Raw genomic sequence first — 26,729 nt, forward strand, 5'->3', positions numbered from 1 at the left:
AAAACTCACAAGTTAACAAAAGACTTTACAAAGTCTCAGTCTTTCTGATGAAGTTTACTTATTTTGTTTGAGAGACTTTATTTCCCCTTCTCTGAGCAATGAAAAGTCCTCACATCAGATTCAGCTCAAGGCACAGACTTATGTGTAAAAGAAGGTCTCAGAACAGAAGGGGATGCTAAAGAACACTTCTTTGTCACTTTGGTCTTGGCACAGTGTTTCAGATGGTATTCATTTGGAATAAAGAGATCGATGACATAACATGCCCAATCCTCCTCTATAAGTGGCTTTACTAGAAGTGGGTAAGGGCAGAAAAACATAAATTCATCTGTCTGTAGGCAACCCCAAACATACCAGCTCGTCTTGGAGTAATTTAACCAGTAAGATGATTTAGAGGACAGTTCAGTGGCACCATTTTTGGAAAGTAAAAGCTTAGCAGAAGGAGCATAAATCAAAGGTGACTGGCAGGTAAAGGATATACGCAGCAATCAGCCAAACCACGTGTACGCTGGCGCAAATTCAATAAGATCATTTATAAAATTTTTAAGTCAGGAGTACACAAAAGGGGGTCTGGTGCTAACTAAATCCACAGATAGCTTACATGCCACTGAAATAAACACTTCCAGATGCGGGTGTACAAAAACCTTTCACAGAAAGAAATGTTTTCTTTCATAAATCTGAAGGAGGGAGTCATAGCAGGGAAGGGCAGAAAGTCTGAAATTGAGACTGTGCTTCTAACAGATGGACGTGTTGTTGAGGAGGGAGTGTAGGGTGAGGATGAACTGCGCATAGCGCGTCTCCATTTGGAAGCATCACTACCATCAGTAAGACTGGATTTCTGTTAAAACAAGGGGAAAATGCTAATGACATATCATTTCATCAGTCCTCCGAAATCTGGTGACTGAGTCAGTGCTGCTCCCATTACTTCCCTTAGAGTTTCTTTTTTTGGGGGTGGAGTGGGGAAGAGATACTGGGTTCACACAGAGATGAAAGCCACTAATCAAAGTTTAGAAAAACGATGCTTTGGAACTTACACCAGCACAAAGCTATTGGAGGCATGGCTTTAATGATGAAAATATTTTCAAAATCTGCCTAGCTTATAGTCATCTTTCAGGAATGCGTGACCAAATTCATTAATGGATTAGAAAGTCAATTTGCTCATCCAAACAGCATAATAATTTGTGGGACTTTCTGGTCATATATCTAAACACTCCCAGAAGTTCAAACAGAAAGCTAGAATGTCTGTGTTTGTTTCCTTTTTTAGGTTCAGCTGAACTATGCATTGAGCTTTCCCCCCTTCCCCCAAGGAAGTCCTCTTGAAATTAGTTCTCTTGTTGAATCTTTAAACTTCATGCAAATTCTCTGTAAGCATCTGAGTAATGAATTTATTCTTGAGACTACTTCTAATTATCTGTTTTATGCATTGACCCAAATTACCAACTTGTCATCTACTATTCGTCTTTCGTTCAGGATCTTGTTCTACTTATTCTTTATGCCAAGTATCACTTGAATACATTCCATCTTCTCTGGTCTCAACATCACCGCCTCAACAGAGGCTTTTCTGCCCTCTTGCCTGCAATACTGCGGCGGCCACCCGACTGATCGCTCTGCCAATTACATCTCCTAACTCCAGTCCCTCCTCCATCCCATCAGCTGAGTTATTTTTTTAGAATACAAATTTGTTCATATCAATCCCTTGTTCAAAAACTCTAAAATCACTCCTTGATGACCGTATCCGTTGTTTAAAAAGAAATTTTCCAAACTACATCTTACTGAAAACTCAGTATTTATCAGAGATAAAAATTGATCTGTATTAATTAGGGAAAACTCTTTATTATTTTGCAGAATACCTGTAAAGTAAGTCCGGGTTTCTGCGGAGCACGGTTAGATAACTGCTGGCCTGCGTCATGAAGGCCACGTGACTCCAAGTCCCGCTCACATTGTCATCAGCCTCCCTTTGATGCTTCACCTCCCCTCAGTGGACTCCTCGGTTCCTCACCTTGGCCCAAACAGCCACTCTGCTTTCCTGCATTTCCCCCCCTCTTCTTTCTGCCTGAATTATTTTTTCGCAGTTCTCACTCATTTCCCTCACCTCTGTCTCGTAAACTCAGTTCAAACGTCAGTGATCTGAGGAAGCTTCCTTGACTTCCTCAGGCAGATCTCGGTCTCCCCTGCGCCAGAGGCACTGTGTCCCGCCCCCCCCCCCCCCCCCCCCCCGCAGTTACAGTGCCAACCACACGGCAGTGCTTATACACACATCTCCTTCACTAGACCGGAACACCCAGCTACTCATCTCCATATCCCATAGCCCCCTTTCAACAGATTTCTAAAACAACGCTTGGCAATTGTTCATTGAATTAATAAACGGAGATACCAGAGCTATAAGGATCTTAGGCCACGTAGGGATGTCACCACCGTCCTTCCACTTCTAAATCATGTCTACTTCAATCTTACCAATGAGGATTCGGCCACATGGACTGTCATTACCTAGTCCAACCTCAGAAAGCAAGTGCTGTCCTTTGTATGTGAAGGGTGTCTCCATCTCTCAGGAAGGCAGGTACTTTGCACGGTTTTTCGGCAGCTGCAGGGGACAGACTGACTTGGAGCAGTATGGTCTTGCCTTGCCTCCTTATTCATTTTTTCTCTTAATCCTTTGTGAGCTGGTTGTGTGGGTGAAAGATACTGCTGCCACCAAAAACGGAAGTGTAGTTAGTTTACCCACATGAGGATCAATCCCTAATGCTGTCTTCTTTAGACAGTGGCTTCAGAGAAAAGCACAGTGTGGAGCCTAGGCTGGTTTTCTTCCTCCTCTCCTCTCCTCTCTTTTTTCTCCTCTTCTCCCCCACCATCCCCTCCCCCGCTTTTTTAAACACCAAAAGTTTGCTTCAATGAGCAATGTTGTCAACTATAACTTATTTACTTATTAGGCTCTTACCTAATTAGTCCAGAATACGGGCGTGGGTGTTTTAGGTTAGATCAGGAATGTAGAATTAAATCGGAGCCAGAAATATAGTCTCTAACTTCTCTCCTGGAAACTATAAAACCTGCACAAGTGTTTGCATTGGAATCGACAGGAACCTGTGGGCCAGGCTGTGAGCTTCAGGAGCCTGAGAGGCAACTCAGATACTCCTTCCCTGGTATTTCCAGCAGCGGCACAGCTGCCCAACTGTCACCTTGAATGCACCTGGGCAAATTCAGACACTGACACTGGGCTCTGCCCGCGTGACCTCTGCCAACTAATCAGCCAAAGTATTTCCAGATCTGGAGAGCCTACTCCGCATTTTGGGTATATGCCCAGAACTGCAAATGCACTCCAGTCAGGTGGGAGAGCCTATCCAGGTGCCAGGGCAAGAATTAACATCTGACTGACATATGGGCTATGAATTTTCTCCTCTCACAGCTTGGGGTCATGCAGAGGTGGTGTGTGGGAGTGGAATATTTGATCTGCACATACAGAGCCAAGGGGATTTGGTTTAAATCAAATCATAATTAAAACACCCGTCAGGAAAACAAGGCATAATTATTTTTTTCCTGCGTTTTTTTTCCTACCTTGGATACAGCCTTAAATATATGTTGGGCACAATAACAGCTAGGTATCAATTTCGTTTTTGGAAGGTGTAAACTTTCCACTTAAAACAATCCACTTATTATGTTGTAGGATTAACTCTGCAACTACATCAGTAAATTAAATGACAGTTCAATGATTATATTTGTGTGACTAAAGTGTATAACACTATTTAAGAAATCATCAAAAAGTAAATCATCTCCAGTTCAACAGGCTCTCATCATGGCTGTTTGGAGGGACTTTTTGTCACACTATCAATAAAACAGTACCCAAATGTTTCACTTAAACAAAACATGCTTATGACTGTTAGATGTTTCTGGCAATGGTTAATAAAGAATCTATCCCAATAAAACCATTGTGTTCTTTTCTAATATTCATCTAGTTTAGATATAAAATGTTAATTGAAAAATTTAAATGGTATTTTTGCTAGGTGAACCTGACCAATGTAATGTATTGAGTTTATGTCTAACTCAGTGTTTACAATCTTATTTATAGACTTAAAAGGAAAATTTCTTGCCATTTGCAGAGCATAATTTTTAAGTTTAGAAATATCTCAGCTTAGTTTAGTTCCTCCCAACTAATCTTCTTGCTGCTTTCATGAATTTGTGAGTTAAAAGAGTCCTGTGATTTTTTTTTTTTTTTTAAGAAAAAACAATTTCCTTTCGGGAGTCACTCAAAATATTTCTCTATTCTATCTTCATTCCCTCAGAAGACTGCAAAAACCTAGAAACCATAATAACACATTCAAATCTCAAGATGTGGTCCTTTTAGAATATTTTGCTCAAAAAGTTTCTCTTAGTTGTCAACTACTCCTTTCCTTGTACTCATGTTCAAATTCCTCTGTTCTCCATGATACAGCCTGCCGTTTACAATGCATAGAGATATGTTACCTTCTTGAACAACTTCAAATTCATGTCCCCCATTAGAGAACACTGATTGTCTCCTTTTCAAATTATATTCCTGAAAATTCTAGGATTCTCTGCAGGACTTTTAGGGGCCTCATAGATGTTTGACGAGAATGTCCATTTCCAACTTTTTGTGCTACTCGAAATAAAGGTTCTGTCATCTTCTGTTTTATATTGAACTTCCTGTAAATGTTTTGTTGTTTAGGAAATTATGTCTTGGAATTCTGGCCTGTTAGTTTTGTTGTTTGGTATTTAAAGCAGCCCAAATAAATCCTCTATGTAAAACTGTGCAAGTGAGTACGTCACCTTAGAGTGTGTAGCCCATGCTGAACTGAATGTGAGGTCTTTACTGCTGATATAAAAGTGAAGGCAGAAAAAAGCAAGATGTGTTTGAATAGTCCCTGTTTACTGAAGAGACAAACCAGCTGTTAATAACATCATAATTTTTTAAAATGGAACTGGATAACTCTTTGTAAACAAATTCACTGTCCCAATTTAAGGTGTTGCTGCAGAAAGTTCAAATGACATAAGATCTCTCTCCCCTTCTCCCTGCATTCTGCCTGATGATTAAAAAGCATTAACTAAACAGTTTTACAATGCAACATGATTATGCCAACACAGAATTATGATGCTGTGCTTACAACAGCAGAAAAAAGTATCAGTAATGAATTCAGCAAATTTGGATTCCACAGGCAAAGCAAAATAAACATGACCCTGAAACTTTAAACAAGTATTTTTCAGGGAAGGTTTTTCAGGTGACTGAGATTTTCTTTATGACATCTTTGAATAGCTTATAGTGTTTTTAAGATACCTTAAAACTATTTCCAGAAAACCATGAAGAGTTATATACTGGATAAGAAATCCATATATTGACTCCCTTTAAACATTATCAGTTTAAAAATGTGAGCACTTGTTAGATACTGTTAGTGAAACAACTTTTGAGCAAAAAAAATTCTTACTATTTCTCTTTTGAGCCAAGACTATTGGAGGTCTGTGTAGATCGTTATTAAAAACTGCTGTATCTGTGAGTGAAAACTTCTCAAATAAAGAGAAGTGAGTAAATAAAATACAATATGGAAATAAAGTAGATACTGTGATGAATATAACATTACATCATAACTTTGATTTTCAAACACCTTCACTATTCGTATTGAATGAGATTTTAAGAGTGGATCTTCTACGTACAGAGTTGCTGGAATATTTGATAAAGAAACACTTCTCTTATGGAGGTTTAATACCTCTTGCAACACTTGTCTTCTACGCAATGTAGTTTAGGAAATGCTATCTCACATTTTCAGGATAAGATTGCTTAAACAGTTAAGAATAGAGGCCAGTCTGCAAAGATGGAGTTTAATGAGGAGGATTAGTGAGAATTCATTGAAGCCTGTGGCCCCAGTCGACCACAGAGTATTTAGCTCCTGTCCACAGATAGAGCTCTGGCACTTACAATGTAACCTTCAGCTGGTTACTTGATTTTTCTCTAAATATCCGTTTTCTCATCTACAAAGTGGGGATAACAACACTCATCTTGCTGTCTTATAAGAATAACACAATGCAGGTGAAAAGTTTCTTTAAAAATATTATATAAGTTGTTATTTGATCACCCAACACTTTTCTCGGATTCTAATGATTTTCTCTCCCAAATTCTTCTAATGTTTTTATTACCACATTTCAAACATTCTATCCCTAATTCTAAATTGAACACTGTGTTAGTTGAACCATATAAAATTTCTGATACTCAACTGTTTATGACCTAGGGAAACTGTTATTTTATGTAATTTGACAGAATAAGTTTTGTAACTGTAATTTCCGCCCCACCTTATTTTAAAATTAAAAACAACTAAATTACAATATTTACATTTTTTTCTAGAGAAGGCCCACTTTTAGGGTATTCTTATATGATAAATATACCACGTTAATTTTTTTCTGAGAACCAGTGGCCCATAACTATGAAAAAGTACTCGGTTCCAACCTATAACGATAGACTTAGTACTTCCAAAAAATTTATTGAGAAATTCTTACTTCCAGTAAAAAACAAAATTCTTAAAAAATATTTAAGAATTCATACCCAGTTTCTACTTGGTATTTACATTTGAAAAGTACTCTAATATTTTGTGACATTTAATTTTCCAGGTTGAACACATAAAATGCAGACAAAATCTAATACACTCAAGACATAAGAATTATTCATGAATGTGAAATTCTAGATCAAAATAGTCAAAGCAATCTGCTATGCCATTTTCGTTTTGAAAAGTTTAATGTGAGGGATTCTTAAAGGAAATTTTTTATTTTGATCCTTATTTGTCTATTGTGAACACTTCTGAAGGACCAACGATATGAGAGCATCCCTAGCACCCCTAATAGACATATATACATCAAGCTAAATGGCCACAGTGGAAGAGCAGTCAGCTGAGAGTCAGGAGGCTGGATTCCAGGGTCATCCCCGGCATTCACTTACAAGGTGCCACTGGGTACAAGGCAAAGCATCTCTGAGACTGAGTTTAACTGATTTTCTCAAGTCTTAGCCAGCTGTCTCACAATTTAATACAGTTGAGTGTATTTTGAAGCCACTCACTTCTAGGGATGCATTTAAGGTACCATTTAGATGAATGACCATGCTTAAATGAGATATTTTATTGTTTTGCTATTCTACTTCAATAGAAAGACACCTGATAATATGTAAGCTTAGGGGGGGTGAGATATTTTTCTACTGTGAATATCACTCAGGAGAAACTAAAATATATTTAGGCATTACACACGGGATTATGTCATCCCATTTGGTGTACACAGTTTGCTTTCTCTGGCTTTCAAAATTATAGACCTGGTTTTCTATCAGCCATTTCCAGCACTTCTCGCTGAGTGCTGGGATTGGGCTTCAGAGTAGGTAACCATGGGCACCACCCACTGCTTGTACACAGCAAGGATCCAGATAAAACACATGTCTGACCATCTTTTTCATGATGGACAACACAGTCCACTGGGTTACTCTTTGGGGGTATTTTCTCTGAGAGAAAAAACAAAATGCTCTAACTATAAAAGTCTACTTCATTCTCAAAATTTTTAAATGCTTCTTCCTTCTAGACCCACATAATTATAAGAATTTTTTTTAAAAAAACCATTACCAAAAGCATTTGAATTTTTAGGCTGCAAGAAAATACTCTTCAGTTCAATAATTAAATTCAATTAAAACAATTAAATACCAGTTAACTGTCTGATAGGACAATTCATTTAAAGCTTTCGCTAAACGTTTTTTTTGGGCCCTGAAGCTCTTTTTAATGTAAGTTTTAGTTTATCCTTTATTTTTCTATATTTTCTTAATTTTCTAACATCCTAGCATTACTTTCATAATCAGTAAAATGAGGAAATTTTAAAAACTGAGAAAAATGAGGCCGGTAATAATTAATGTTTAAAAAATTATCACCAACTTTGATATACACATCAGTCTCTGAAAACCTTTTCTAGTAACTTACACAAATACATAAATTCGTATAAACTGAATGTGATGCAGCTTTATGAATCTGAGGCCGCGCCGTTTGTTCCTTAGACTTCTATCCCACGGGAGCTAGTGTGCAGAAAGCCAGTGGCAACTATGTACACTCAGTTGCCGAGACCTTATTTTGTAACATGACAGTGGTGATAAAAAAAATCCGTTAAAGCTCCTCAACCACGATTAATTCAAAAAGTGAAAATGAACATTAATTTATTCCCAGGAACAATAATCTTTAAATAGTACTTAAGTTTTAATGGTATAAATTGTAGGTCTGTAAAGAAATCACATTATAATTCGAGTTTCAGTTTCTTCTAGCATTACAAAGTGAGGCCTCTGTGTTTGTTTGTATGTCTGTGTGGTTGGTGGGGGGGGGAATGGTTTCTACTTTAGTCCGTTGGTATCCTTATCCAAACCTTTTAGAAAATATACTACAGCTACTAGTGCTATGATGACTTCCACTATTATTAATATAATACATTAAGAGCTTACCACTCAAGTTCATAGTACTCGTTGGATTCTATCATGAGGTAGGTTCTATTCTACCAGAGACAGGTTAAGAAACTTCCTTACGCTACTTTGCTAGTAGGTGCAGAGCTGGGATCTGAATCTGGGCAATTTGGCTCTAGAATCAACAGTCTTAATCACCACACAATATAACCTCACGTAACGCCAACCACGATGAGTAAAAGGACAAGATAAGATGACAAGCATCAAAATGACGTAGGACACCCCCAGTTTGCATAAGTACTCTAAAGTAATGACTACACATTACAGACTGAAGCGATTTTCAGCATTATTTAGGAAAAAATAAATAATAAGCAAAAGGTAAACTAGTCTCTTTAAATGTTCTTTAGCATGTGTATATGGAAGATCAGGAATACAGGGGTGGGAACAGTTGCAAAAAAATCTAATGAAGAGCTTAATGTCAGGAAAATTACTTTAATCTTCTAGGTATGATACTCTCTTCTGATCTTCTGCATAGGATTAAGAATAAATAAGAACACAGAAAAGAAATAAGCCATCGATTAAAACCAACATGCCAAAGACAGCATAGTTATAATTGGTTGAGTGGGGATGGGTAGTTTATAAGTGTCTCCATAGTCCTCATATGAGTGGCAGGAAACTGATGTTTCCGCCATGAGTCCCCTTCTCTCTCTACTCCAGCAGCTACTCAGTGCAAAGCATTGTTTGTACTCTTTTCTCCCCTCCACCTAATGTGGCTTTAATTATTCCTTTCTTCTATCATTTCAACTAATTCCCAAGGGGAAGAACTCACTTACAATTCTTTATACAATAAATTGTATTCCTGAATTTGATCATCGAAAGTCATACAGTAGAAGACAGAATGACGCCTCACCAAAAGCAAATTTTTCTTGGCTTATTGATTGATGTTGGAATTCAGCTGCCATGTAACCTACCGGTTCAGTCATTTTAATTCTCCAAATCAATTTCAAATTATTGGGAATTAGCTATATATCAATCAAGTTACAGATATTCTAAATTAGACATCTCATTTATATATACATTAGACAAGCACTTGAGATTTAGAATGAAATGCTGCAAAGACAAAATCTCTGTTTCAAAAATGTAAACTAGTTATTCATGGCCATTTTAGTTTACAAAGGAAATTTTATACTGGAGGTAAGTTAGTTCAGCCTTTCTGTATAAAAATTCAGTCTCAGTCTATGATTGCTATAGACACAGCCCACATGCCTCCTCTCAGGAGCCGCAGCTCAAAGCCTAGGAAGCAAAGTGCCCCCAGTGCAGCATAAAGTATCGTCTCAGGGAGTGGGCACCAGGGAACTCAGCATCAGCATCTCCCCAGCATCAGGAGCACCTCCTTTTAGCACTGAAGGTAGGAGGGATCCAGGACGGGTGTTCACACTGTTAACATACACAGTCTGCAAATCTATTCTACTTTAAAGAGAATTTTTAACTTTAAAAGGCAGATTTAAGTATTGTAATATATACCAAGAAACTGTGTCTGCCTCATCCTACTACTCATGACATAAAATGGAATAGGTATATTCGGCCCTGTAGGCTGGGCAAATTCTTATAACTCCAGGTAATGGAGTAGACCTTTCAAGGTGGGTCCTTTCCGAGGAGTGATGAAAACTCAGTGTCCTTCTGTGGTGGAGTTCTTTCGCATCTGCTGTTGATTTTGCTCGTCTGCTCTGGTAGCAGCTAAGTGAACCTTCAAGACCATGGCTTATTTGTTCTATTTTCCAGATCTATTTAAACTAAGCATTTTAAAATTGCATTATTAGTTTTAAAAACCATATTGGTTATATGTTTGTTAGACAAAAATTAGCTTAAACTATATCTGAATATATATATTCTGAATATTTCAAGTATATTTCCTGACCATATACTACAATCTTAGATTATAAAAGCAATAATACATGAGTAATAGAGCATCAGGTTAGACATGGAAGAATGAATACACATGTACACACACACACACACACACACATACACACACACACACATACACACACGTCATCAACCACGATGGTTCTCAAGTGATCTGTCCAGTCTTTTTAAAAATAAAAAAACTTGAAGAATTAAACAGCTACCACTGCCACCACTTCCTTTTGAGGAAACATCACAGACTTCATGATTAGATTTTCCCCTTACATTAGATATATTTTCCTTTATTTAATTTTATCCATTACTTTTAGTTATCATTTTAGGTTATTTCTCAAAAATCCTGTTTCCCCTTGCTACCCTTTAACTACGTCTAGATATTATCGACTCTGTCTTTTTCTTCTCTCTCTGCTCCACTGCCTCAGCCTATTAGTCATTATTTGGCTCGTATCTATGGATTTGATATTTTTAATCCTTTGTTATAAATTGGTTCTTTCAACTTCAGTTGGTTCTTAAATTCTTCCAATCATCTCATATTTTTCTAAATTTCATCTCTTTTGGCTTATTGCTTTAAATAGCCTCACCTGTCATGTAGGAAAAAATAAAACAAGAGATATTGATTTCATTGTTTTCAATTGTAATAATCTAAAACCATTCATGCAAAAGGATATATTGCTTAATCAGCAACATATGATTAATATAAATAAGATAAATCACGTTCTTATAATATATGACAAATTTAAGATATTAGTCAGAAGTAAAAATAATTGTCACCATTACAAAAAGCTTCTAGAGACATATATAAAAAGCTTTGACACATTCTTGCTGTCACACGGAGAATGCATACAATTAACAATAACAATGAAAACAAAGAATGGTAAGAAAGCATTCTCTTTAACTGAAACATAAGAAAAAAGGAGATGTTATAATTTAGAAGAACTCATGACTCCTATCAACAGATAATAGTAAAATCCACTCTTCGGAAAAAACACATATTATTTTATGTACATATGTATGTGTAATATTATACATATATATTCTGCTTTAGTATGTTAAAGCAGATGTGAGTCCAAAAAAAAACCTAACAGGGCTTCCCTGGTGGCGCAGTGGTTGAGAATCCGCCTGCCAACGCAGGGGACACGGGTTCGAGCCCTGGTCCGGGAAGATCCCACATGCCGTGGAGCAACTAAGCCCATGTGCCACAATTACTGAGCCTGCGCTCTAGAGCCCGTGAGCCACAACTAAGGAAGTCCGTGTGCCTAGAGCCCATGCTCCACAACAAGAGAAGCCACTGCAATGAGAAGCCCGCACACCACAACGAAGAGTAGCCCCCGTTCGCTGCAACTAGAGAAAGCCCGTGTGCAGCAACTGAGACCCAATGCAGACAAAAAAATTAAAAAAAAAACAAAAAAACAAACAAATGGTAAATTCTACTGTTCGTTAGTCATAAATCAAACCTAACTTTCTGAAAATCAAACCAATTCCTTATAAACAGAGAAGGACTTGGAGAAAGTTATACTGACATGAATAAAGATTTTTTTAAAAAGGGCCACAAGATGAGCACTTAATTAAAACACACACACACACACAGACACACACACATGGATACACACACTTTCTTTAGGCTGTTGAAATATAAAGTCTTTAATTCTCCATTAAAAAAAAAACAAAACAAACCTTGATTATAAGCTTTAAAACCATTTGAAGATGTGGAAGACTGTCTGCCTTTCAGCCTACTTCAAAGCCAGTAAAGAAATCATTTCTTCTTCTTCCAACTCAAAGTATGTTTAGGAGCAGAACATCTGATAGAAGTGGTATTGCCAATCTAACCAATTTTAAAATATAAAGTGTTTCTAGCAATATTTGGATACATATAATTTGACAAAAAAAGTTTTATAAACCTAAGCTTTAAAAAATAGAAAATATAAGCCCCAACAAAAAAAGCATAATTTGTAATTGAAAGAAAATAATATTTTGTAGAAAAAAAGTTGTCCTTCCAAAAAGAGACAGAAATGACTAACTTTTATTTCCCAAGAGAATTATGCCACTTTTATACAACAAAATTACAGTCACCACAAATTGCTTTCAACAATTCCACTGCTGCTTCATTTGACCACTTGAAAATCAAAATTCTTTCAGATTATAAATATAACTTTTTATAACTCTGTTATTACGTACTGTGAATGGGGAAAGGGGGCCAATCTTGTGGCCGTAGCGTCGAACGGCCTCTCTGATGTGGCAGGGCTGGATGGCATCGCTGTGAGCCTCAACACCACAGGCCGCAGTGCTCTGCGACAGAAAAACACATAAATTGTTACTAAATCAAAAACACACAACAGAACTACAGTGTATAAAATATGAAAATAAACTTTCATAAAATGGACGGTTTTTTCCCTTAGGATGCACATCATTGCTGCCATATACTACATCTAAAAAAAAATTCCATTAACAAATCAAAGATGACTTTTACATGACCCCTTCCTAGCAGACCAACCAAATGCAATTTTTATGCCCCCAATATTTCACCTAGGCCTACATGTCAAGGTACAGAAGAATACAGCCACTTGCGTGCAGATGAAAAGTGTCATAGGGGCTTGCTGAAAGAACCACAGGAAACTATTTTTTTAAAAAACATTTAAACATTTATTATTATAAATGTTTCTTGGGAGCCTGTTGGACATATTTCTGAAATAACTTGAGGGTCATCAATTTTAAAATTAAAAATGTAAAATTGCTATATATTTATTTATAATACTGTGGACCGTCATAAAAGATCATTTCAACTTGGTTCCTAGTTTTCTAGGTATCCTCCATGCAGAAACAAAATAAAACAAAAACTTTCTATTTTAATCTGCCTCATCTGCAAAAGGCAGGTTTGAAAGTACAAAGAAACACAAGAAACAGAAAGATTATTTGCAATAAGACTATGGATATCAACTCAAGAAATGTTTGCAACATGATTTAAAAAAAATAAAATAGGGGCATTATAGTCTCATGATTCAGTTGTAGGCTCTGGCTTCCCAAATACCTGGGTCCAGATCCCAGCCATATCAGTTACCAGTTCTGTCAAGTTATGTAATATCTCTGCACTTTAGTTTCCTCATCTGTAAACTAGATAATAATTATAATTGCTCTATAGGGTTGCTGTGAAAATTAAATGAGTTGATATGTGTAAACCACTTAGAACGGTGCCTGACACGTTAGCTATTAACAACATTAGGCTATTATTTACATTAAAAATGGAACCTCCATGTTCTTGAAATGATAAGCTAATTTACTTAAAAGTGCAGTGGATACCAGATGCCAGGTCATCAACATTAAAGAATCAAGAGAAAGAAATAGTAGCCTGTGTGTTACTATAACTCTGGTCTAGAGGTACCACTCTCAGAATTCCTTATAGGAGTATATCTAGTACAACCTCTAGGGATAGCAATTTGGCAAATCTTATCAAAATGAAAAAACACAACCCTTTTTGACGCAATAATTTCACCTCTAAGAATTTATCCTACGGACACATTACACGGTACAAAATAATAGATAGATAGATAGATGGATAGGTAGATATTCACCGCTGTGCTATCTGAATTCATGAAGCAAATGTTCATCAACGAGAGAACAATGAAGTCAATTATGATACATTCATTCAGTGCAACAGAAACCACAGCAACACCAAAAAGCATGAAGCAGTCCCATACACATTCCTGTGGAGGTATCTCTAAGATACACTGTTTGAAAAAATACTAGGTGACCAATTGGATAACTATGTTAACCAGCTGTTTTTTTAAAAAAAGCTGAACATTATATGCTCATTTAAGCTTAGAATATTTCCACAAAGGTACCCCAAAAATCAGTAACAGTGCTTATCTCTTGTAGTATAGGTGGGTGTCTGGAGGACATGGGTTAGAGGAAATATTTTTCATTGTATATCCTTCTGTACCTTTTAAATATACTTTTTGTGCTTCTTCTATTATAAACTAGTAAAATAATTGTAAAAATTCCTATGAAGAGCATCAGCTAATTATCCAAGCTGAACCTGAAATAAGACTTAAAATATAAAACAAAACAGATCTTGATTATTTTTATTATTTTAACAAGATTTGAAATAAGCCAGATAGGAATTTACTCTAGGCTATCTTTCTCAATTTCATTCCAACAATACCCTAAATAACATATCAGCTATGCCCACAATAACAAGGATTAAGTTATCTTAACCCCTCACTTTGGCACTCATATAGAAGTGCACAGAGTTTTTTCTTTTTCTCTTTCTTTCTTTTTTTTTAAATTGTGCTTTCCTGATTCTCATTCCAAATACTTTGTTTCAGTTGGAATATATTAGAATAAATGCAATTATCAGGTACCCAGTAAGGCTAAAGACTCTTCTGTGAAGTCCACTTGGCTCCAAGATGTGAACATGACTAATACAGACTCATTATCTGCTAGGGATAACAGATACTTGTGAAGTCGAGGCATTCTACTCATTTGTGGAAATGAATGCAAATAATTAGCTGGATTTGGAATCTAAAGTTAAGTTTTCCAGTGGAAACTCAAGTGGAAACACAAAAGGGGGACATCAAGAGGGTCAATAACCTGCAGACTAAGTGGGTGGGGAGTCCTTCCAGCGCATTCTTCTGTGGAAGCTCCTTTCTGCTTGAAAATTGGATTTATTTTTCATTTCTTTTCTCCATGGCCAATGGAGAGTCTACTCTTCCTCTACTTTCCCCAATAAATTTGGTTCTGGTGTAGAACATTTTGGTCAAAATCTCTAAGAACCTCTGGCATGGCGATCCAATGGGACTTGAGCACACTGAAGTAGGAAGCATAAGTTAGAAACTACTTGTGGTTGCTATTTGTAAGAAGTGGTAACACGTAAGCCAGGCCTGTTTGAATCATGTTATCGCTGCTAAAAAGAAGCTAACCTACATAAAAATAAAAATATTCACTTCTGTGAAAAATGTCATTAAAATTCCTATCTTGCCAGTTTCAGGTTTACCTGCTATAATTAAGCAACTGCAAACATCAGCATAAGTTACTATGTGCACTTCTACACTTTCCTGATTTGCCTATTGAGTTCTTTGGAAGGAAACCTTTAAATCTAAAATGTTGTATTTGCAATATGGTTTCTACCGCAATAAGTATCTTCTCATTTCTGTAAATATCTAGTCCCTCACCAAGGTACTCGAAATCTGTTTAAATTCAAAATTCATATTAAGTTTAGAATTTTTACTTCAGCAGTGACTTCATAAATCTTGTAAGAGTCTTCAAAATTGTTACAGGATTAGCATTAAATTTGTGTATTTGCTACCTAATATAAAAATATTATATGTTATAAATACATATAAAGAATATTACATTTATGTACCAATTCAGCTTTCTCATTCTGCTTGTGCCCACATTATAGAATATTTTTTAAGTTTTCAAAAATGAAACCCACATGTTTGATAAAATACTGAGTGCTGTTGTCTATAGTGTGTTTGTCAAAATCTCTGTGGGGACTAAACTCTTTATTTCCTAAAGTAAAGTACAAGGTGCTTCATAAAGTTCTTCATATGTCAGGTACTCTTCCTCTTGGCTGCATTCATACTCCATTCTTGTATTCTTCCATTTCATTTTTATTTATGTCTTTTTATTCAGAAACTGCTGCTGGGTATTGGAAGCTGAAGTATCATATAGAGTCCTCCATGCTTCCCACATTTGAGTATTGTCCCTCTGCTTGTACTTGCTGGCTTGTATTGAATAAAATTCCCCAACAGCTTGAACTCTCAACTGTGGTACAAGAAGTTACATTGAAACTTTGGTTGCCCCAGGATCTCTTACAAAAGTCTGTACCTCTCCTGACTCTTTTCTTCTGAACTTAAGAGTTGTTGGGAAGAAACAGCTTTTAAAGAAATTTTATCCTTTCTCAGCCTTCCCCTTGCCGGTAATCTAATATTTAAGAAGGATCTGGAATCTCAGATAATTGCCTCTTATTCTTTTCACATCCATAATGGTGGACTAGATCTTTTGTTAAACTTGAAACATTAGATTTTACAGAGGAAGTAATACGTATCTCAGGTTAGAGCAAGTGAAAGGTTAGTAGCACTATTACTGACTTCTGTCACTCACCGACCACATGGGTTGATGTATGACTTCTTTCTCCTCACTCTCGTACATAGAGCTCTCTCAGTGCTTTGTGTCTATAGAGGATTTCTTTTCAGATGAAGTTGGGCCATTCTTTGGCCAAAGGCTATAGTATAATACAGTTAATTTTCTCATTTCAAAACTTAATTGAGATGTTAAATTTGTCATTCTATATAACTAGGAAGAGATTTTTTTTTAACGAAGGAAATTAAAACTAAAAAAGGTATTGAAGAGAAGACAAGAAAGAATCACCAAATTCAAGGATTCATAATTATAAAATTTAGAGAAAAACACACTATATTATCTATTCTAAACTTCTCCAACTCCTTCCCTACGTTATAGATGAGAGAGTGAAGATAAGGGACACTCCCATGATTAAAATGATAGTATTAAGATATGGTTATACATCAAATCCCTTGGCTTCTAGTACACATAGCTAGTATATAATAGAGGCTTTATTATTTTACGTAGAATGAACTGTACCATGTTACCAACATAGCTGAGGTTTCCAGTGAGTAAAAATCAAAATATAGCAAGAGCTTGAATGTAGAAAGATGTGGATGAGTAAATAGAGAAAAAATTAATTATTTTATGTATGCATAATAACCAGGTTAATTACAACTTCCTACATACTTTGTAAAGAAAATCCACTGAAGAGGTCTTTTAGGTAACACTTTATTAGCCTAGTTTTATTTATTGAATGAGTTGGAGAGCATTACAGCTGAAAATCTTTAAAACTACTTTATAATATAGAAGTTCCTTATAGTTCAGAGTTTCCCTTTATAAATGATCAGTGAGCTCTGTCATTTTGAAAACAAAAGGGGGAGTTCAGATGTGAGGATGAAATTTAAATCTGCTTACTATCAGTTATAAAATTATATCTTGGCATAGCTCCACTACTAGTAACGGCAAATGGTTCCTATTGTGCCAATGAACTTGTAGATAAAAGCATAAAGTTTGGACAAATTATAAAAAACAAGTATCTGAAAGCAAAAGAGACTGATCTAACACAGGCAGAAACTGAAAGGCGGCGTACCCATATTTAGAAGAAGGGAATGGCTGTGGGTTGAGTTTTCTGTTTTTACTGTTTTAGCCCAAGGGTAGGCTCCAGTCAGTATAGGGAGGACATGACCTTAGAGGCATGAAGAACTATAGGCCAGAGTTCAGGGCAACCATAGTATGTGTAAAGTGAAAAAGAAAATCCCAAAAAGGACAGAATCAAAGAAGGGAAGTTCCAAATTCAGTGTATAAATTTTACCCAGTCTTTGACTAACTTCTTAACTATTCCTTTGTGGTACCAAATCCAAAAAACCCAGGTAATCAGGTAAAGTGAAGTGAAGTGAAGAGAGAATCTAGCTGCTGAAGAGGAATTTGAGTTTGGACTTTAGAGTTCAATCTAGAAAAGTAAACTGCCTGCTTAGCACACATATGCACACACCACCACCACCACCAACTCTCTTCATAGGAATGTAACAGAATCTGAAATCTCTACAATATATTACTCACAATGTCCAGGATATAACTTAAAATTACTAGACATGCAACAATACAAGAAACTGTGACTTATACTCAATGGAGACTAAAATAATCCAGGTATTTAATTTATCATACAAGGATTTTAAAGCAGCTATTATGAAATAAAATAAACTTGTAATAAATGATAAAAAATAATAGCACAGGGAGATCAGCTCGATGCTTTGTGACCACCTGGAGGGGTGGGATAGGGAGGGTGGGAGATGCAAGAGGGAACAGATATGGGAACATATGTATATGTATAACTGATTCACTTTGTTATAAAGTAGAAACTAACACACCATTGTAAAGCAATTATACCCCAATAAAGATGTTAAAAAAATAAATAGTAGAAAAATGTAAACTACAAAAAGAAATCAAAAGGAAATTATACAACTATAAAATAAAATATCAGAACTAATACATTACTGGATGAGTGTTAAGATTGAAGCTGACAGTAGACAGAGTTTGGAACATAAAGGAAGATCAATAGAAGTCATCCAATCTGAAGAACAGAGAGAAAAGATTGAAAGAGAAATTAAACAGAGCTTCAGGGATATGTGGAACAATATCCGAGTAACTAACGAATATGTACTGGGAGTCTCAGAAGGGGAGAAGAGGGAGCATGAGGCAGACAAAATATCTTAAGAAATAATTGCTGATAATCCCCCCCAAATTTAAAAATATTTCATTTTCAAGAAGCTCAGTGAATCCTAAGCAGAATAAATACAAAAGAAAACCATTTCTATGGATATCATGGCCAAACTGCTGAAAACCAAAAATAAAGATACAATTTTGAAAGCATCCAGAGAAAAATAATACATTACATACACAGAAACAAAACTACAAAATCTACTGACGTGATTAAAAGAAAAAGGATGCTAGAAAACAGTGGAATGATATAATTAAAGTACTGAAAATGAAACTGCCAATCCAGAATTCTATAGCCAGAGAAAATATCTTCCAGAAATGAAGGAAAAGTAAAGATATTTTCAGAAAAATGAAAATTAAGAGAAACCACCACCAGCCAGCATGTGCTATAACAAGTGCTAAATAAAATTTAGTAGAACAAAAAAGGAAAATGATACCAGAAGGAAAGTCTGATCATCGAAAAGAAATAGAGGGACAGTGGAAACGGTAAATGTTAAAGTCATTTGATTACTTAAGGCAAAAACTGTTATTGTTTATAACATGTCAACGTAAGATGTATATCAACTATAGCATAAAGAACAAGACTAAAGTAGATAAACCTATATAAATATAAAAGTCTTACATTTCATGTGAGTAAAACAGTACAATAACAACTCTAGGTACATTGAAAATTTAAGGATCTATATTGTAGTCCTTAGCATAGCCACTAAAAAATGATGCAAAGAGATATCACTAAGAAATCAGTAGATACATTAAAATGGATTTCTAAAGGAGTGTATAATTAAACCCAAAGGAAGATAGGAAAGAAAAACAGAAAAAAAATAGAGAAAACAAGTAGCAAATAACTGACCTATATCTGAACCATGTCAATACACACATTAAGCATCACAGATTTAAAGACTAAAATTAAAAGATACAGAAAGAAAGGAAAAAGAAGAGCCAACAATTTTTTGTTTACAAGAGATGTACTTTAAATATTAAACATACAGATATACTGAAAGGAAATGGAGAGAAAAACATATATCATTTAAATAGCATAAGAAGGCTGGAATAGCTATATTAATCAGATAAAACAGTTCAAGATGGATAGTATTCCAGTGATGAAAAGAGAGATTTCATAAAGATAAGTAAATGGAGAGATATGCCATGTTCATGGATTATAAGACTTGGTATTGTGAAGACATTTATATCCTCAAATTGATGTAAGATTTCAATCCAAACCCCTTCAAAATCTCACTAGGCTTTTCCTTTTTCTTTCTCTCTTTCTATATCTCCCTCTCTTTCTTTCTTTTTCTGGGTAGAAACTAAATTTTAATTCTAAAATTTACATAGAAATGCAAGGATACAACATATCCATATTAAACCTGAAAAATAAAGTTTGAGGACCTACACTACCTGACTTTGAGACCTACTATAAGCTACAGTAATCAAGGCAGATGACAATGACAAAAGAACTGACAAGTCAATAAAACAAAATTGAAATCCTAGAAATAAATCAACACAGATATACGGTCATTTGAATTTCAACAAAGCCACCAAAGCAATCCAATGGGAGAAAAGAGTCTTCAACAAATGGTTCTGCGATAACTAGATATATGTAAAAAAGTGAACATGGCCTCAACTCATAAAAGACACAAAACTTAATCTGACTCGGTTAATGGAACTTAACATAAAAGGTAAAGCTAAAAAGCTTCCAGAAGAAAACACAGGAGAACATCATCATGAATTGGGAGTAGCCAAAGCTTTCTTAGACAGAACACAGAAAACAATAAACAAAAGAGAAAATTGGATAAATTAGACTTCATTAGAAGTTCAAAACTTCTGCTCAACAAAATACACCATTAAGACAATGAACAGGTGAACTACAAACAGAGAGAAAATATGTGAAAAACATATATTTGACATAGGATTGTTATACAGAATATATAAAGAACTCCTACAAATTGTAACAAGAGACAACCCTACCTCAAAAATGTGTAAAATATTTGAAGAGACTCCTTCTTGAGGAAGATATATGAATGGCCAATTGGCACATGAAAAAATGCTCAGCATTATCAGTCACCAGGAAAATACAAACTCAAACTATAGTGAATTATTATTAAATACCCATCAGAATGGTTAAAAGTAAAAACAATGACAACACCAAATGTTGATGAGCGTGTGGAGCAACTGAAATTCTCATATATTGCTAAGAAAGTATAAAATGATACAACCATTTGGGAAAAAAGTTCTTGCAGTTTCTTTAAAAACTGAACACGTAGCTACTCTATCACCCGGTAATTTCATTCCTAGCTATCTACCTAAGAGAAATGAAAGCATGTGTCCATAAAGACTTGTACAATAATGCTCATAACAGGTTTATTCATAATACCTCAAAAACTGGAAATAGCCTAGGTGTCCACCAAAAATGAGAATGAGTAAACAGATATATACAAGCAACTTACTCATCAATAAAAAAGAATAAATTATACTTATACTGAAAAACATAAACTTCAAAAGTGTCCTGAAAGAAATTTCACACATAAGAGTATACATACTATATTCTCTTTATATGAGGTTCTAGAATGGAAAAAACTAATGTATGATGAAAAAAACAGAACAGTGTTTGCCTTTCTGAGGATGGGGACAGGATTGTCTGGAGGAGGTATGAAGGAACTTTCTGAACTGATGGTAATGTTTTTTATCTTGAGAGGGGATTAGAAAACAACAAATTTATACATTTGTCAAAATTCATCAAATGGTATACTTAAGAATTGAGTGGTATACTGAATATAAATGTTACCTTTAAAAAAAAGGAACCATAAACAAATTATACATAATGAAGTGTTTAGGAATGAAAAGTAAGCTGATGTATGCAGCTTACTTTTTTCAATGTATTAAAAAAAATGAACAGATGGATGGATTAAAGAACAACTGGATGCATATATATAGTAAATGCAAATATAGTAAATATATAGTTAATATATTAAATATAGTAAAATGTTAACTGTAGGCTTCCCTGGTGGCACAGGGATTAAGAATCCGCCTGCCAACGCAGGGGACATGGGTTTGAGCCATGGTCCGGGAAGATCCCACATGCCATGGAGCAACTAAGTCCGTGCGCCACAACTACTGAGCCTGTACTCTAGAGCCTGTGAGCCACAACTACTGAGCCCACGTGCCACAACTACTGAAGCCTGTGCACCTAGAGCCCGTGCTCCGCAATAAGAGAAGACACCGCAATGAGAAGCCCGCGCACTGCAACGAAGAGTAGCCCCCCACTCGCCGCAACTAGAGGAAGCCCGAGTGCAGCAGCGAAGACCCAACACCGCCAAAAGTAAATAAAAAAACAAACAAAACAAAACAAAAAAAACACATTGAGATACCACTACTCAAAAAAAAATACCTTAAAAAATGTTAATTGTAGAATCTAGATGGTAGATATATGGTATTCGCTCTACAATTCTTTTAACTATTTTGTGTTTGAAAATTTTTATATTAGAAAAACTCAATTATCTTGCTGTAAACTGGCTGCTTCTAAAAATTAGATTTATGAGAAAAATAGAACACATTTTCCATACTCAACAAGACCTCTCCATTCTGCACCAAAAAAGAAAAAAGAAAGGAAAAAAAAAAAAAAAGAAAAAATATCACTGACCTTCTTTCTCTTCCTTTGTTTGGTTTTAGCTGAGTCTTGTCCAGCACTCCCATTCCCTAGGGATCCTGATGTGGTTCTCCCTGAGAGCTGTGATCCAGATGATGGAGCGCTCGGTGTAGGAGGAGGTGTGTTCTCAGGAGAGTCTGGGTAGGACCTTAGGCAAGACCCCTGTCCAAAGAGATGTGGCTTTGAAATCAAGCAACCAGAACTTCTACTAACATTTGAGTTTGTTTAACATCTCATGAATTCAGTAATATTTGAAAGTTACAAAAACACAGTTTATTATTATCCAGTCCACAGAAATGATGCCACCATCTTACCCCTAAGGGTCTAAATATATTAATTTTTAACCTGTCTGATCATTTAGATAAAAATCAGGATTCCTCAGATACAGCTTCCAAAATTTCTGCTGATTTTGTCAAATAGAGATATTTTTACTGAGAAGTTTTGTCAGTGTTTCAAACTTACTCAAAAGGAAGTTCTAAACTTTTCCCCCAAACAGGATGCCTTCCAGACATTCGTTGTAACATGGTGACCAGCCTTCGCCTAGTAACTCAAACTCAGTGCTTTAGGGTCACTGTAGATAGATCTCTAGCTCCTCCAACACCTAGTTCCTTCCTTCATTCAGAATATGCCTCCTATCTACCTGCTTTCTTTGGTTATGACTGCAAGTCTGTTCTCTCTTCCATGTGGAAGCACTTCAAATACTGAAGACTGTTTATTTCACAGCCTCTTCTCTTCTATAGGTCAAACACCTCAAGTTCCTTTCACCACTTATTATGAGACATGCTTTCAGGTTCCTCCTCCCGCCCATTACTCTCCTTTAGACATCCTTTACTTTGTCAATATCCATCCTACAGGATGGTGCCTAAACATTGAAACAAAACAAAAAACATTTTCTTTTCAGTAACATCACAATATTGGCTCCTAAGAAGTGTATAGGCAAATAAAAGTTTCTAAGTCTTTTTCATGTATGGTATTGTTAATTCTACATTATCCTCATACTATCTACTGGCCTACAATTCTCTGTAATGTATTTTAAAAATTATGTTAGGCTTGGTAAAATGTTTTGCTGAAATTCAGATATTGTTTTCAATAGTATTTCTTTGATCTTCTTGCCTAGAAACATCAAACAAGAAGGAATAAACCTAATGTGGCATGAGTTGTTCTTAGAAAAAACAAGGTAACTCCTAGAGATCATTGCTTCCAGTATGTGAACCATATATTAGAAAACAAAATCTAGAAAATTAATTAAAATTAACCTTGATAATCTGAGAAACCCAAGCTTAACTAGCTCAGTTCCTTATATAGTTAGTATTCAAGAACGATAATTATTAAAATAGAATACACTGTGTGAACTCCATGCCTTGAGTTTCCAATTCCAAGCTACTGTACATAGCACCTCCATCTGGATCTTCTTAAAATACCCTTTTGAACTCATCAACCTTTAGCCAAGAAACTTTTCAATTCTTCCTTAATAACTCTAAGCGTCTAAGGCCTTTATTTTCTAATCTAACTCCCCACTACCCCTTCTCAATGAATTCTTGGCTTGAATATTTTAATCACAGTTTCTCCCCCCAGTACAATTACACTTACGCTGCCTCTGAGGCCTAGAGTATCTTCCCCGCTTTTACCATCTCATAAAAGTCTTATTTTTCCTTCAACACCCAACTTCCTCTCTGAAGTCTTCTTTCATGGTAATTAGGGAGTTGTTTTTAATCTCTGAAATTTCTGTCTATGCCACTCATTTGGAAATTAGTACATGCAATCTTGAACTGTTTGTTTGCTCGTTAATTTACTTCCTTGGTTGTTTTACAGAATGTTCTATCTCCCTAAATACAGATCATATTAGTCTCAGAGCCCCCATTTGTACCTAATTTGGTAAAGTCCTTAAAGCAGGCCCTTGATAGTGGTTGCTGATTTGCAATGTTGATGTGTAAGATTCCTTCTCTAGAGTGGCCATTCTTTTTGTGTCGTGTCAGGTAATAAAGGGCAGAAAGACTTCCAGTCTCTCCGAATGTTCATTCTGACCACCAGTCACGTTGAAGGAGGGGTGTCTGGCAAGTCAGGGAAAAGCTTGAGGCTTGTACTAACATATTTAGCCAGGATACTTCCGGACACTCATGCTCCCACCTCCCAGAGAGCCCAGGAAATTCAGCACACATAAGCCATCTTTCTTAACGGCCGGGTAGCTGGGAATAGCAGCTGTGGTTGCTGAGCAGTTGCCCAGGGCAGCTTGGCCACCCTGGAGAACCGAGAAAGTGGGAGGGACATAAAGAGTTTTCCTAGCCACGTAAGCAACCCCTTGAACGTTAAGGGAAAACTAGGCTTGTTATGTTAACTGTAAATTTCTTCAATTAGAAATGTTACAACGAATTTGTCTGATGTTAATGAAAAGCATACTTATACACATATTCATAAAGTGAACATGTATCAAAGACAGTTTAAAGGGTGTTCTTTGACATCATAATTTGGGTTTGTAACATAAAGAAAACAAATAGTGTTTAATCAACTGGGTAAGCCTTAGGGACTTTTAAAGTATATTCGCTGATAATAATGTATGACCTTTTCCAAGACAAAAATGGATTTTTAATGAGCATAAACATTTTAATTCTTACTTTAGTTCTAAGCCAATCTGGTTCTACAAGGGGCATAAAAAGATGTCAAACTTTCGGCATGTAATAAGATATAGGCATATATCTTTATATATTTTATATGTATCCTAGAGCAGAGATATACCTAAATTTGGAGTTTACTGGGTTCACAGATCCCTTACATCTGCAGAATGGTTTCAGAAGGTCTCTCAACACCCTGAAACTGTGTACAAAATTTGCAAATGTCTTTACGGAGAAAGGATTTACAGTTTTCTTCAGATTCTTTGAATGGCTTAGCCATTTTCAGGTTATATGTTTCACCCAACTTGATCCAAAGTTCACTTCACAATTATACATGCAGATGTTAACTTAACCTCCTTGCTTCCTTCTCTATGATTATTAGGTTGAATTATATGAAACTGATGTTTATGTTAGTAAAAAAAAGTCGAATTATTGGCAAATTCATTAAATAGATATTACATTTCTGGTTTTTAGGCACATGCTGCTTAAAGAGAATATTTTTTATGCCCAAAATGATACACAGTTATTACACAAAGTCTTAAAGTTGGCAAGATGAATTTATAGTCCCCACAGGTGGGGATCCCAGCAACATAAATGGCATCAGAAAGGATGTGATTATCATATGATAGGGCCAATTGAAACACAAAGGATAAACGGAGCCATGCTTCTTTAAATCATGTTTAGAGATAAATCAATAACTGGAAAGTAAAACTATCAATAAATGCCAGGAATTATTATTACACGAATAATAATGATTCTCTCATCTTTGAAGCAAAAAGAAATAACTTTTCTCAATGTTATTCAATTACCTAAACCAGGTGTTTTAGGGCCAGATTGTTAGGGCCTGGTACATAGTACGTATTTGTTTGAATGCTGAATGTATTAAGATTCTTTGACTGAAGGCTATATATTCCTACACAATCTTTTTCTTAGAACTACATGTAAATACCAGACGTGAGAAAAAAATCCACAGATGGGTCAAAGACAGATTTTTTTAATACTTACCTCAGCAGAGCTGTGATACTGAATGAAGGTCGCAGAAATGGCATGGCTGAAGGGGTCTCCTGCCTTGGTTACCATGTCCTGCCTCACAAGAAGAGCCAGATCCACTAACTAGAAGATCAGAGCAATGAAACTAAAGTCACACAAATGGAAATAATCATCAGTGTCACTGAAATGGTAAAGCTAAAAGCAATATATCCCAAACGTTATTGATAATACTGTCTGCCTAAAAATCTGTATTGTGGACATGAACATATGCTTTCATTGGCTGGCAAATGGACCTACCCATGAACATAAATGATATATTCTGACCTCCTAGTGGTGTGGTTCTCAAAGTTTGTAATCACTAGGGAAACATTTTATTTAATTTTTTTAATTAATTAATTTATTTATTTTTGGCTTAGTCAGGTCTTAGTTGCAGCCCATGGGATCTTTCACTGCGGCGGGGGCTTCTCTCTAGTTGTGGTGCCAGGGCTCTCTAGTTGTGGTGTGTGGGCTCCAGAGTACATGGGCTCTGTAGTTGTGGCACAGGTGCTTAGTTGCCCCGTGGCATGTGGGATCTTAGTTCCCCAACCAGGGATCGAACCTGTGTCCCCTGCACTGGAAGGCAGATTCTTAACCACTGGACCACCAGGGAAAACCTGGGAAACATTTTAAAATACATATTTCTGGGTTCCAAGCTCCAAGATTCTAATTCAGTAGGTCTGCTCTGGGGTGTAGCTGAGAAATTTACATTTTAAACAAGAACCAAGGAGATGCTGATGCTCGTAGTCTAAGAACCATGCTCTGAGAAACTAGAGGGCAGTGATTCCAGACTCAGATTTTGGTAAGCACTCAGTAGACTGTACATTTCTAGAAAGCTGCTTTTCAA

General features: G+C 36.0%; 1 protein-coding gene across 5 annotated transcripts in view; it reads right to left on the minus strand.

The window, feature by feature from the left end:
- The window catches only part of SUPT3H (SPT3 homolog, SAGA and STAGA complex component), a 449,999-nt gene that overhangs the window by 94,426 nt on the left and 328,844 nt on the right, over positions 1-26,729 (minus strand). For all 5 annotated transcript variants that reach the window (XM_049716348.1, XM_033423889.2, XM_004267521.3 and 2 more), the window contains 3 exons: positions 25,862-25,969; positions 22,242-22,409; positions 12,503-12,613 (listed from right to left, as the gene is read on the minus strand). In XM_049716348.1, coding sequence (XP_049572305.1) covers positions 12,503-12,613; positions 22,242-22,409; positions 25,862-25,969 — 387 coding nt within the window. The remainder of the gene's footprint in view (positions 1-12,502; positions 12,614-22,241; positions 22,410-25,861; positions 25,970-26,729) is intronic.

The sequence above is a fragment of the Orcinus orca genome, chromosome 10, assembly GCF_937001465.1.
Source record: "Orcinus orca chromosome 10, mOrcOrc1.1, whole genome shotgun sequence".
NCBI lineage: Eukaryota > Metazoa > Chordata > Mammalia > Artiodactyla > Delphinidae > Orcinus > Orcinus orca.